This window comes from Atractosteus spatula, chromosome 7 (assembly GCF_055471065.1).
Source record: "Atractosteus spatula isolate fAtrSpa1 chromosome 7, fAtrSpa1.hap1, whole genome shotgun sequence".
Lineage (NCBI taxonomy): Eukaryota > Metazoa > Chordata > Actinopteri > Semionotiformes > Lepisosteidae > Atractosteus > Atractosteus spatula.
Window position 1 is genome coordinate 21230786 of NC_142712.1, and position 13158 is coordinate 21243943.

Consider the following 13158-nt stretch of genomic DNA (forward strand, 5'->3'; position numbering starts at 1 on the left):
TTACAACGAAGCCAAGATCCTTGCCGTGGTGCTTCTACACAACCAGAATACTGAAACAAAACTTAGTCCCTAACAGCGGGAAATCTTTGAAATTCAGATTTCCTCTAACAAACATGAAGGCACAAGTGGAACCTATGTGGAAGTGCATTTAAAACTGATAACAGGAGACCCTTCTGTACACAAATTGCTATGGGAATGAGAAACAACCAACCCAGCCATGAGGTTGAAGCAGGTACCTGGACGTCTTTAAAAAAACAGCTGAATGTGATGCTCTTTTCTGATCTTTCATACATTCCTAAACTGGAGACCCATCCTTCTTAAAAATACTACAATGGAACACCATTTTTTTTTCTGCTGGTTTTCAAAACCCAGGTTTCCTCTATAAGGTATGTGGTGGACATGTTCAAAATGACTTGGGAAGGCACTAAAAAACTGTAGTTATTGGAAGAATGCTTTAGTGGAATCAAATCAAAATGATTTCATGTTCTATATCAATTGAGATACAGTGCAGTTTTTTTACATACTGATATAAATTCACAAAAATGAAAGCATCTGATGTCAAGAATCAAGTGTCAAGCAGACCACTGACCCCCCTTCTCACTGATTTACAGTAGCATCACCTCTGCAGCTCCCTAGAAGATTTAAAAGAACGGATGGATGGTACTGAGTTATTCTGTGGATTAGCTGTCAAATAAAATGATTTCCAAATAATGGCATGGCAATGCAGTGGTTAGCATTGCTGCCTTGCTGGGTGCTGGGGCCATGGATACAATTCTATAACGGGTGCTATCTGTGCGAAGTATGTATGTTCTCCCCATGTTCACATGGGTTTCCTCCAGTTGCTCTGGTTTCCTCCCACTGTCCAAAGACATACTAGTTAAGTGGTTTCTAGGAAAACCAGCTATTATGTGTTTGTCTGCCCTGTGATGGACTGACATCCTATCCAGGGTGTACCCTGCCTTGTATCCATTACTTGCTGGCCAAGGCTATAACCCCCGAGTCTAAATTGGAAGAAACAGCTAGAAAATGGATGGATGGGTAATTAATTCATTAAACACATTGCAAGCAAAATATGTAAAAAAGGGTTCTGAACCATAGTAAGATAGAAGGGGGGCAAATAAATGTAACATTTTAGCATTTCATGGTATAAAGTGAACTTGGAAACAAACCTCAGTACAGGCTGTAATTTTGCTACTGTGGTTATCATCATATAAACAATACACTGTGACATCCTTAAAACTTTTCCTTCACCAGCATCCTTTGCTGCAACCTCACCATTAAGAACGGGAATATCTAATACATGAACATGCTGTAGAGACATGTTTTCATTCTAAATTCATTATATCAAGAATGATATTACTGCTGAAATGGTGCAGTTTTTGCCTCTCTTTGAGATTACGTTCTCCTGCACCCCCCCGAACAGTTCAACAGAAAACATTCTCTCTCTGTCTCCCTGTGTCACTTCGCTCTGTTCAGTGACTCATCCTCCATCAGCGTCAGGGAGATGAGAACATGCTGACAGGCTTGTTACCTCCGGCACTCAAGAGCAGGCTTCTTTCATGGCGCTGTTTCCAGTCTGCAGAACAGAAAGACCTGAACAGCTTCTATTCGCTTAGTTTACTGATAATGAGTTTGGTGCCCAGGCGAGGAGGAGGAGGGGTACAAGTTCAGACTATACAGCCCTGACTCAAACCTTATAAACCATCATCGCAGGATCTTGCTGAGATCAAGAAGCCCACAGAAACAAGCTTAACCCATCAAGAACGGACAAACAGGATCATAAAGAAGCAGCCGAAGCCCTCCTACATCCATGCTTTTGCTTTTGAGGAGGCACAAATGCCCAATATTTATAGGTTTTACTGCATAATAGTTGTGATGTATGGTTTTTAGTTGAAACTAATAAGCAAATGCAATAATCTAAGCCAGTTGCAGGTTCTTTCATAGATAATTGAACCACTGTAGAGGGCAGATGACCTCCCAACTCAATAAAGATTCCTAATAAATATCTTAAGTGTGAACATGATACAATTCCCCCTCTTCCTGATTTCATATGCTGTTGCAACCATCTTTCTTATCTGTTTCCTCACTTATCATGTGCAGTACTGGAGACACTGCTCCACAAAAACAATGGATCAATATTACCACCAGTATAAACATCACCACCAGAACCAATAATAAACTCAGACCACAGGATTAGACTTGAAAAAGAGGTGAAGGTAAATGTAGAGAAAAAAATTAAACTTTTTCACACCGATAGTCCTTTAGACCAAACTTTCGTCTACAGATAAATTATCTATTAGCAAACATAGAATAAGGAGAACTTGAATAATGACCTCTGGTTTTGATGTTGTATGGTATTTTTCTGTAGGAAATCACATATACAGTAACCTTGTGGATTACCAGGTTTATTTACACAATTTAAATTGATTCACTCAACCTCAGTGATTGGGAAGAGAATATTTACTAATACTTCTTCACAACTCAATTTAATTAAGATCCACCTAAACACATGCAAATCTTAACCAGGAATTGAACTCCAGCGCACTGAGGAATTCTAACAATGTTTGTGTTTGCACCAGTAATAATAAACAACAGTTTATTATTTCAAATGCGGAACATGAACCAGAGGGCACAAATGGAAACTAGGTGGAAGTGTATTTAAAAATTAGTAAAGTACTGTAGTCCAACCGTCTCGGCACAACAGCCAATAAAATCAAAGGCTCAATGTCAGTTGACGTAAAGTTAAGCGTCACGTCTCTCGATTTTCCTAGGAATGTTCTGGTTCTTTGTTTACATCATACCATTTATCTTCAGTTTTTCCACATCAATCATTTATTTAAGTTGAATTAATTAATCTAAATAATGTAAAGTACATGGCTATCACTCATTTACAGCACAAAGACAATCACTTCGCAATGAGCAGCATTTGACCACTGCACAGGAAGCTCTGATAAGATAAAGAAAAAAGGTTGCTTAGTCTCCGTGCATTTAAAAAAAAATAGTTAACATGAACACACTTATAGCAACGTGCTTTCACCTATAAACAATAATGCAGCATTTGTGATTCTGAACTGTCCGCACAAATCAAAATAATTAACAATCGCTACCCCAGAACATATTCAGCCGATTCAGAGACAGACGTCTCCATTCATGTATAACAAATGAAATTAAAGGAGCACATGAACAAAGGCTCAAACCATGGACATGACACTTTCAGCATTAGCTCAGCTTCAACAAAAACAGCTTTTCATTCTTCACTACTACCATCAGAGGATCGTTCTAATGGGCATGCCGGAACAAAGTACATTCCCAATCCCCTTTAAAAATTCTTATTTAATTTTATAATTCCATTTTTTAAAGAAAAAAAAGATAGCTACCTACTCCATACGGCAAAGCGACAGCAGACAAATTATGGATCTGTGTAGGAATCGTTTCCAAGGGAACTAACTTGACACATGTCAGAAGAGCAAAGAGATTACCAGTTTCAGTTTTTTGGGCTTTTATTTTTCTTCCCAAATAACAAACCTCCCATTAAATAAGAAACTGAAAACGAACACAAAATCCCACGGCATTAAAAAACATTTCTTTTCTGTGTGTAATCAAGGGTAGTGACTAGCTAGTGAAGGGATGGGGGGTAGGCCTACCTGTGATACACTGGATGTGACCATCCTCGCGTCGTATCGTGAAGGATTCGCCGGGGTTCACCTGCACTAAGATCACCTGGAAAGAGGGGAGAGAGACGATCCCAATTAACAAAAACCTTTTCTTAAGAGTGAATTTGACATGTTTAATTGATTATGTGAGTGCTCTGTTAAAAGGCAGACTCCCACAAATCCGAATCACCAATTTAATGCTGATTGAGTGGTCCGTTTCCAATCCGTAGTATTCGTAACCATTTAAAATTTTTGTACCAGAATGTAAAAGGAAATTAGAATTACACTTCCATCATTTTTAGGAGCTGATCTGCTCCTGACAAAGGGTGATTTTAATGAGAAAAAGGGGTATGCAGCAAACAACAACCTGTGCATTGGTTTAAAAGCAAAATAAAATATTGGGGTGAATGCAAATGCCTGGACAGCTTACGTCCCTCGGAGTCATTTCAGAGGTTCACAGCTGACTTGAGGTAGAGGTTCCAGGTTACCTATCCACCTGGTTATGGCATCTACAAAGTATCAGTAGCTAGTTTTATGCTGCATTTGGAATGGGAAATATTGCCACACTCAACATGCCTCCAGACCCTGCATATATAAATAGAAATAAAAACCAGCTTTGTTTTCCGAGAGTGCAGATTTGTAACATGTTATACAATGTCTGGAATATAAGCTTTTGCCTGGAGTTCACCTGATACTAAATAACACGGGGGAGAAAGTGTGGACCTCAACTTTAATTCTACAGGAGGTTGCCTGTTCACAGAGAACTTCTAGTCTACTCTAGTCCTCTTTCTAAACACACAAGGGTTTGTGTACGTCCTAACCATGCTGCAAGGAGTCAAGGTCTTCCACGTTCTGGAAGCAATGGAACTTGATTACTGCAGAAAGGAAATCCTGGTCCCTGAGGATTGGAGTGGTGTGTCAGCATGTTTTCATTCCAGCTCAACCTTTTGCTCTTTGCAGAGTGGTGGCACTGTGGCTAAGGATCTACGCCTGTGGCTGGAAGGCTGCCAGTTCAAATCCCGTGGCAAGCAGAGGACCCCGACTCCGTTGGGCCCCTGAGCAAGGCCCTTAAAACCCCAGCTGCTCCAGAGGCAACCAAGCTTCTCTCTCCCTGTCTGTGTGTCACGTGGAGAGCAAGCTGGGGTATGCGAAAAGACAAATTCCTAATGCAAGAAATTGTATATGGCTAATAAAGTGATCTCTTATCTCTTCTTATCAATGTAAATCAGGTTATTACTGGCTTAACCAGTTATGCCAGTTATGCGGTGGCTCTGTGGCTAAGGATCTGCGCCTGTGACTGGAAGGTTGCAGGTTCAAATCCCGCGGCTGGCAGAGGAATCCTACTCCGTTGGGCCCCTGAGCAAGGCCCTTAACCCCAACTGCTCCAGGGGCGCCGTACAATGGCTGACACTGCGCTCTGACCCCAAGCTTCTCTCCCTGTCTGTGTGTCTGTGTTTCACGGAGAGCAAGCTGGGGTATGTGAAAAGATGAATTCCTAATGCAAGAAATTGTACAGGGCTAATAAAGAAATATTATTACTAACATTATTATACCAGGTCTGGACAGCCCAGCCCAGATCTACATACTCACAGAATTACAGGGGAAAAAGGGGAAGTCCTAATCTGATTTATTTGTTTGATGCATCAAATGAATACAAATAGAACACATGGCACATTTATATTTACTTACAACTTCTGGTAAGGTTACATACAGAAGTCTAAACTTAAAACAGCAAATTTAAAGAAGTGCACTGCAGTGATAGGAGAATTACAACAATGACAAAAGAAAGAGCGATGATATGGGAGACAATTAATTATGGTATCACAGGTAAGTGTTTTACGCACACTTTTCTGTCCAATTTTGCCCATTTCACTAGTGTTTTTCTTTATAGCAGCAACTAAGGAAACAAAAATATTCAATTCAAGACAATTAAAATGCTTGGAAAATTAAAAAGAATGTTGAAAAAACACATTGTAGGAATATTTATTATACATATCAAAGGGGCAGTGATGAACTTCAAAAAGCAAACCTATGAACAACATTTAGCCATTTGCTCTTCTTGGGAATGTGGACAAGAAAAAAGAAATTAAGAGAAATTAAGATCAGCAATAAGCAAATTCAATGGATGTTGTGCTTGTTGAATAATAACAAGGGATTTTAATCAAGGGAGGTTTTGTTCAAATTATACAGTGCATTCATAAGACCTTATTTGGAATTATTTACAGCTTTGATCACAAAATTACAAACCTGTAAGAATAAATCCAAAGAAGACCTAACATTTACATTTTTTAGCTTAATCCTGTCCTACAGGATTAGCCTAACAGGCCAAAAGAACTGATCCATTTAGTCTTGGAAAGAGAACTTGATCTAAATGGGCCTTTGCCTCCTGCCTTATGGTCTGGTCATAATGGCAAATAACTTGGCAACAGCAGTTCATTCCCTATTCTATGCACAATAAGCAGCTTTCGAGAAAAGCACCTTCCACATGACTGTGAGAAGGAGCCCTCTGAAGCTGTGAGCCAAACTCAGCTACATGCCAAGGTTTTTCCATGAACGCTTCTAAATAAACGCACACAAGAAACGTGACAGCGCAAGTCTCCTTTGAGTCTTCCACTTGGAGGAAAAGAATGATGCTGTGTTTTTTTTAATTAAAAAAGCTGGCTGCTTCCAGCTTCACATTGTGTGGGTGTATCATATTCATGCACGTTTTTACACCCTGGTTAGAAATTTCCGAACACTTGCGGAGCTCATGAGGAGTGGGTGGGTGGGGGAATGCTCTTTTCTATAAACCCATAGTGCTCTCCGACAATCTGCGTGGGAGAGGAAGAGAATCCTGTTGCTGATGGTGGTCCATGCCCCCCTTTTAGTCCGGAAGAGCTAAGGAGACAGAGCCCTGGGAAGAGGTAAGGCAGACCTTCGGAATACTAATGAAGCAATTATACAGCTGGATACAGCTGGGGGAAGACCGATCCCTCCCTGTTTTCACAGCGGGAGAGGAAATGAGACTTACTGCATGGAATTCAGATCCAGTTTATTCAATTGTGCAACTGCACTGCTGAAGCAAAAAGGCAAATTGCACATACTAATGTTTCTACTTTCCAGCAAACTAACACAAAACAAGGTATCTAACATCTGATGTTGGCTTTAATTGGAGATCCTTATAGATCATTAATCAGAAATGGTCACCATGGCTCGGCAACGGGTTCTTATTCATGCCAGTTTTTTGGACAGTTATGCATGTCCTTCAAAAATTGAAATCTGATTCCACTTTGCGAAAAACTATATATTAGATGCTGCAGGAAACTGAATATATCAATAGGGGCTTTTTGTAAGGTGATATTACAATTCATGTAAAACTGGTAGACGTTTCATTCCTAGATGAATAACATAAATCAGTGTGAATGACAGCTACAATGACAACAAAACAACACAGTAGAGATGCAGTCAATAAATCTGACAGTTATTACTAAAGGATGTGCATCTTCTTATGATTATATGCAAATACATTTAACATAATCATAAGGAGATGCAGATATTCCAGCTGCAGATGTACAAATACTTATCAATTTTAATACATAAAAATAACCTTTAATTTCATAGACGATTGCTTAAATTTGTGTTAAATCTATATAGCATTGTTCATAGCATTAAGATGATAAAGTGTACGACACAAAACCTTATTCAATGCATAATTTCACTGGTTGTCAAGGAACGAATAAGCTTAGCTAATTTTGCCCTTCTGAGAACTCCAGCTGCGCCATCTATAGCTTCTTCTTGAAGAAGTTGAGACACTTTTCCAGGAAGACTTTCAAGATGACTGTCTGATGTTTTTACTCACAGGAAGAGGTCAAAACTTTTCTGCTCATCAGTTTTAATAATTCGCACAGCGAAAAAGGAAATATATTTCAAGCCTGTGATTCATGGTATATACCAGGCAGGACTTATAAAGCTCTTCTGGGGACAAACACATTGGTGTTGAGGCTCCAACACATCATAACACAGTTCTGCCTATTTAGAGCTGTATTTACTACAAACACTTAAAATGGTCTTAAAATTACAAACTCAACCATAAGTGAAACTATTATCACGTTAACATATAATTAATGACTGACAGAGCTACCATCCAAGTGAGCACTATTCACTTCTGTCAGGATATATCAGCTAAGACAGCACATTCTACAGCTGAATTCTCAAGTATGGACAAATTACCTCACACTACCTACCATACCTACAAAGCCCAAAAGAGTGCCAAACCCCACTATGTTAAAAGAGTGACCCTGGGAACACTTGCTCCCATTTATTTCCAATTCAGGGTCATGGGGGAGCCAGAGCCTACCCAGGCAAACAAGGGGAGCAGGGCAGGATAAACCTTGGACAGGGCACCAGACCATCACAGGGCACACACAGACATTCTCACACCTAGGGCCAATTCTCCTAGAATCCAATTAACCTGCCAATAAGTTTCTGGACTATGGGAAGAAACCAGAGCACCCGAACGAATCATGAATGTGGGGAGTACATACAAACTCTACACTGATGGCACCCTAGGTCCAGAATTGAAGCCAGGGCCCCAGCGCTGTGAATCTGCAATGCTAACCAAAGCACCACCATGACACCCTCCTTTCTTCTTGATAAGTACTCACGAACTGCACTTGCAACAAATCTAAACCGTATAACAGCACAGTCGATAAACATTATTCCTTTAAAAAAAGTCAGACACTTGGAGTACCCTTAGTTCTTAACATAGGATACGCATACTTTGACTAAAATATAAGCAAGTTATGAGTCAGAGGACTCAATGACACTATTTTAGAAGTCATCATTAATTAACAATTAACTAGCTTTAATTAGCACCGTTAACTATTTTTTGTTAGCCCCAAAACTAACAAAGTAGTTATGTTTCAGTCATTAATAAATAAATCATACCTAATGTTTCACAAAGAAATAATGGATTAGGCATGTGTTAGTACACTCATGCTACTATTTACACAGAATTGTAGCTACGCCAGTCTCTGCACAGAGCACCACAAGCTGCCTTAGTGTGCCCACTCATATGATGGTTTACGGAGATGTCACGGCTAGATCTCACTGTACTTTGTTACAAATTCCACTCATTTTTTTTCTATTTTCTAAATAAAAATGCAGAACAATAATGACTTTAGTAATAAGACAAATGTCTCAATAGTCCTTGAGTTCAGATGCAATGATCAAAATTAAGTTTAGTGACGATGGTGTGACAAGACTGCATAACTGCAGTACTGTAAAACTATAAAATTGCAAGTGTTGATTCAAGACTTCTTTCTCAACTGAAAACCAGGCTCCAGAGCAACAGATCCTTCTCGTGTGCAGCTCCACGTCTAATAAGCAGACAGCCCAGATCCAATCAATTTACATGTAAATTCAGTCTTACTCTTGATTTAACCAAGCCAAAATGCTGTACGTCTTTGCTTGAGGTTCTTTGACCAAATCTACAGATTTTTTAAATTGGGGCCTTACTTGTTAGTGAACAAGTAGCTACAATAATGGACATACAGAGCATACTATGTGGTGCATTTAGAATCACAGAAAATTGCAAGCAGAAGGTATTCAAGGAAACACGTGTGCAATTAGCGGAGTACTCCAGGGGTCAGTATTAGAACCACTACTCAGGTACAGTTCGAAAACCAGTGAAGTCTGTACATGGTCTGTAAATAGGAGGATTGGTAAACACTAGAACCCGCAAACAAAATTCAAGGTTACTTCTGGTTAAGGTTAAATCCTGAAAAAGATAGGAAATCCAGAATTTAAACAAAACACTTTGGGGAAAAAAACATTTATGTTGACACATCATTTACAGGATCTAGACAATGTGATGAAGCAATAAAAAGGCAAAAAGAATGTAAGTATATATGGTTAAAAGGAAAAAATGGAAATCAAAGAATATTCTGTAGGGCAGAATGGTGTTGCAAGAGTTAGTTGCCTCTTTGTGGTGTTTGTATGTTCTCCTCGTATTTTAGGGGTTTCTTCCCACAGTCCAAAGACATACTCATAGGTTAACTGGCTTCTGGGAAAATGGGCCCTGATGTGAGTGAGTGTGTGTGTGTCTGTGCTTTTGTCTGTGTTCCCCATGATGGACTGGTGTCCCATCCAGTGTGTATCCTGCTTTTTCCCTGTTTCTTGCCAGGATAGACTAACTCCCCTGCGACCCTGTATTGGATAAAGTGATTTGAAAATGGATGGATGGAGGATAGTCTGTTAAAATTGTAAATTAACTAGCAAGGACTAATTTAGAATTTGCTGTACAATGAAAATACAGTAAATAATGTATATATTAGATATTGCTGTTCTGGGATCAGTCCAGAGAAAAGTAACCACATGAACACTGAATGTGCTTTCCAAGGGAAAAAGGGAGAATGTTCACCACTGACAGGCTGATGGATCTGAACCTTTTTAGTCTTAAACAGACTACTTGCAGAAGACTGCAAGAAAACAATGTCAACTCAATGGACTTTGGAAAAAAACAGATGCCTCAAAATTGAACTACAGAGACAGTTACACAGATTACACAAAGAATTGAGGGAAGCTGATACACTAGTCGTTAAAGAAAACAGCTGGATAAGAACCTCAGATATATTTGCTTTGAGCTACTTTATGGGCTGAATGTCCTCCTCTCATTTGTAACTTTTCTTATATTCCATATCAAAATATAGGGCTATATCAAAAAGCCCTAAATATTGCTTTTATTTTGACAGACAATTCTTGTAACAGTTGGACATACAGGCTGCCTTTGCATGGTAAGCAACACAAGTTATCTAGAAATATGTTAAAGATGAAAAAAAACTGATTTGTCATAGTAAAAGCCAGTGTACTGCTGGAAGCTCTTCTGCAGTTGTTTGCAATTTTAGTGATAAACAAATTTTAACATTATGTAGTAAGAGGGGTGGACATCTGTGTCCCAATCTTCCATGTAGGTTTGGAAAATGGTTCAGTGAGTCTGTGGCAAAACAAGGTTTTGAACCAGGAACCTCTTGCTAACAGCACTTCACTGTAACCACCGTACTAATTAGCATAGAAAGCCTAACACTTTGACAGATCAAAAGATGTTGCAGGACAGTTTTAAATCTGCTAAACTTCAGATTTAAAAGACACCATTTTTAACTTTAAAAGGAAACTGGGCACTGGGTATTGTTCAAATGACTCAAAAATCAATGTTTCAGTTCTTCTTGCCCTTTGCAATAAAGCCTGGATTAGCAAACAGCATGCACTTCCTCTCCAACGACCACGGAGTAAAAAAACGCCACAATAGACGGATCCTGAATGAGAAAGCAGATTGCTAATGAGCTATTAGCACCGCATTAATCTTCTACTAAGGAGACTCAGTCAACATCTGCTGCACTTGAATCGAAGCCCTCTTCCTGTGCAAAATCCCTTTATCCTTTTAGAAGCAGTTGCAGCAAAAATGAACTTAAATTGATTAAATTAGGCATCCAGACTATTGTTAGAAGAGTAAAGTAATACAGTGTACTATTAATGCAACAAAATTTGCTCTTCTACAGAAACTTAAAACAAAAGGTAATTTTTGCTGGCTGCTGCTCTGGGGCTATTAATGCCACCTTTTTTCTTTCCCTAACTGTTTCCACTAACACAAAGGCAACCCTGGCACACCCCAACAAAATAACTGAAAGGCATCGAATTCTACCTCCGCTTTCTGTCGGAAAGCTACAGTGAAGTATCTGACTCCACACAACATCCAGCAGTTTTCCTCCTGCGCTGCCACGGGCACCAGGCTCTCCATCAGAATCCCCATTCATGAAGATGAAGAGCAAGGCTGGTGAGGGGGTTTGTTGTGCCACAGGGCATCTGCAGCTCCCACTCTGTGGGCAGGGATGAGCGTGTCTCTGTGCTGGGCGTGCGTGTGTGAGGGTTGAAGTGAATGAGGTCTTGTCTAATTTAAATTTAAGCTGTTCCCCCATCTGTGGTTTCTGTTTTGCCGATTTTTTTTTCCTCAAGCCCTGTCACCAGCTCATTAATTCCTACAATTTCTTCAGCAGGCCAGCTCCAACCTGAGCTCTCAACTGATGTCCACTCGATGTTAAAGAGAAACATATACGCAAGGGAAAAAAAAAACAGCACATTGAAGAAAACAGCCACTTACTGTCGCCCGCATCACTTGGTTTCATTCAGATGCTTTTACTACAGGCAGGAAAGGCAGCTCAGTGCTTCAGCAGTCACAACACACAGGAGGACCCAACCTCTCCCGCTCACAAAGCAACGAGGCAATCCGACCCAGGATCGAAGGCATCAGGCCTGACTTCTCCGAGCCCCCACACCAAAGGAAAAAAGAATCACGGCCGGAGTTCCTCCTGAAACATTCCTCATTTACATGACATGTGGAGATGGGATGCCGCAGGTACAGCCAATTATCATCGGAGCCATCACTTATAGTGCAGAGCTTCAAGCCGAGCCTCTCCTATTAAATTATCCCTGTGTACAGTGCATTCTCCCCCAGCTAGCGCACATGAATATGTTGCGTCTCTATGGCAACTGAGTCAACAAATAGCTGCAGCCGCATCTGCAGCTAGATAAAACTATCAATGTCAATCATTTCAGGGGGGGAAAAAGCCTTCTTCACTAACGCAGTGAAAACGCTTATGTTTCCCCCTCCTTTCTTCTCCCAATAGCAGCCAGAGGCTATTAAAGAAAACCAAAGACGGTGAGAGAAAAAAAGAGAGAAAGAAAAGGTAACAGGTTTCCCAGAGGTATCAGGAGCTCTACTTCCACATGAATTGTTCAGACTGAGCCAAATCCATCTACGCTTGTCGGCTGACGTGTACTGCTATGCAGTGCAGTGCTGTCTCTCTCTCCCTCCCTCGCTCGCTCTCTCATTCAGAGCTCACGCCCCAGTACCTTCTATTTATATGGTCATCAATAGCCCCCAGGACAAGGCAAACGGGTTACTGTTAATATCTGCTCGGGTCACAACAGCACCTTTGACAAAGGATAAGCAAAGTGCCACGTGAGGAGGGAAATAGCAGGTGCCTTCAAACAACTGAACAGAAGTCTAGAATTTTGACAAGACATGGCTTAAAACAAACAAACAAAAAAGACTAGGGATATTCATGATATTCTTATTAACAAATGGATGTTACTTATCGTATGCAGGTACAGACAGTGAACTTCTGTTTCCTGCTACTGCACTACAGTATCAAGGATGACCATATATCTAGAAACATTTCTTTAAATATAACTTAAATTGTCCTGGATTGATCAGAGTAACACCTGTTGTGCTATTGATTAATATTCGGTCTGCTGTGAAGGTGAGATTTCATAATCTGTCAAAAATAAACCATGTCTCCTTTACAGATATACAATATCCTTTATCTTCTGTATGAGGCCTTGAGGAGTAGGGGACTCGACACTTGGCGTGACCGTTTCCAATGGCACCAAAAGCACCAGCGTACTATCTTTATCAGGACTATGCCTTTTCCTCACAGGCTGAAACTCAATATGCTACATTTTACATCTA

General features: G+C 40.1%; 1 protein-coding gene across 2 annotated transcripts in view; it reads right to left on the reverse strand.

The window, feature by feature from the left end:
• The window catches only part of fndc3a (fibronectin type III domain containing 3A), a 115164-nt gene that overhangs the window by 61392 nt on the left and 40614 nt on the right, over positions 1-13158 (reverse strand). For both annotated transcript variants that reach the window (XM_088920894.1, XM_088920895.1), the window contains exon 3: positions 3645-3720. In XM_088920894.1, coding sequence (XP_088777020.1) covers positions 3645-3720 — 76 coding nt within the window. The remainder of the gene's footprint in view (positions 1-3644; positions 3721-13158) is intronic.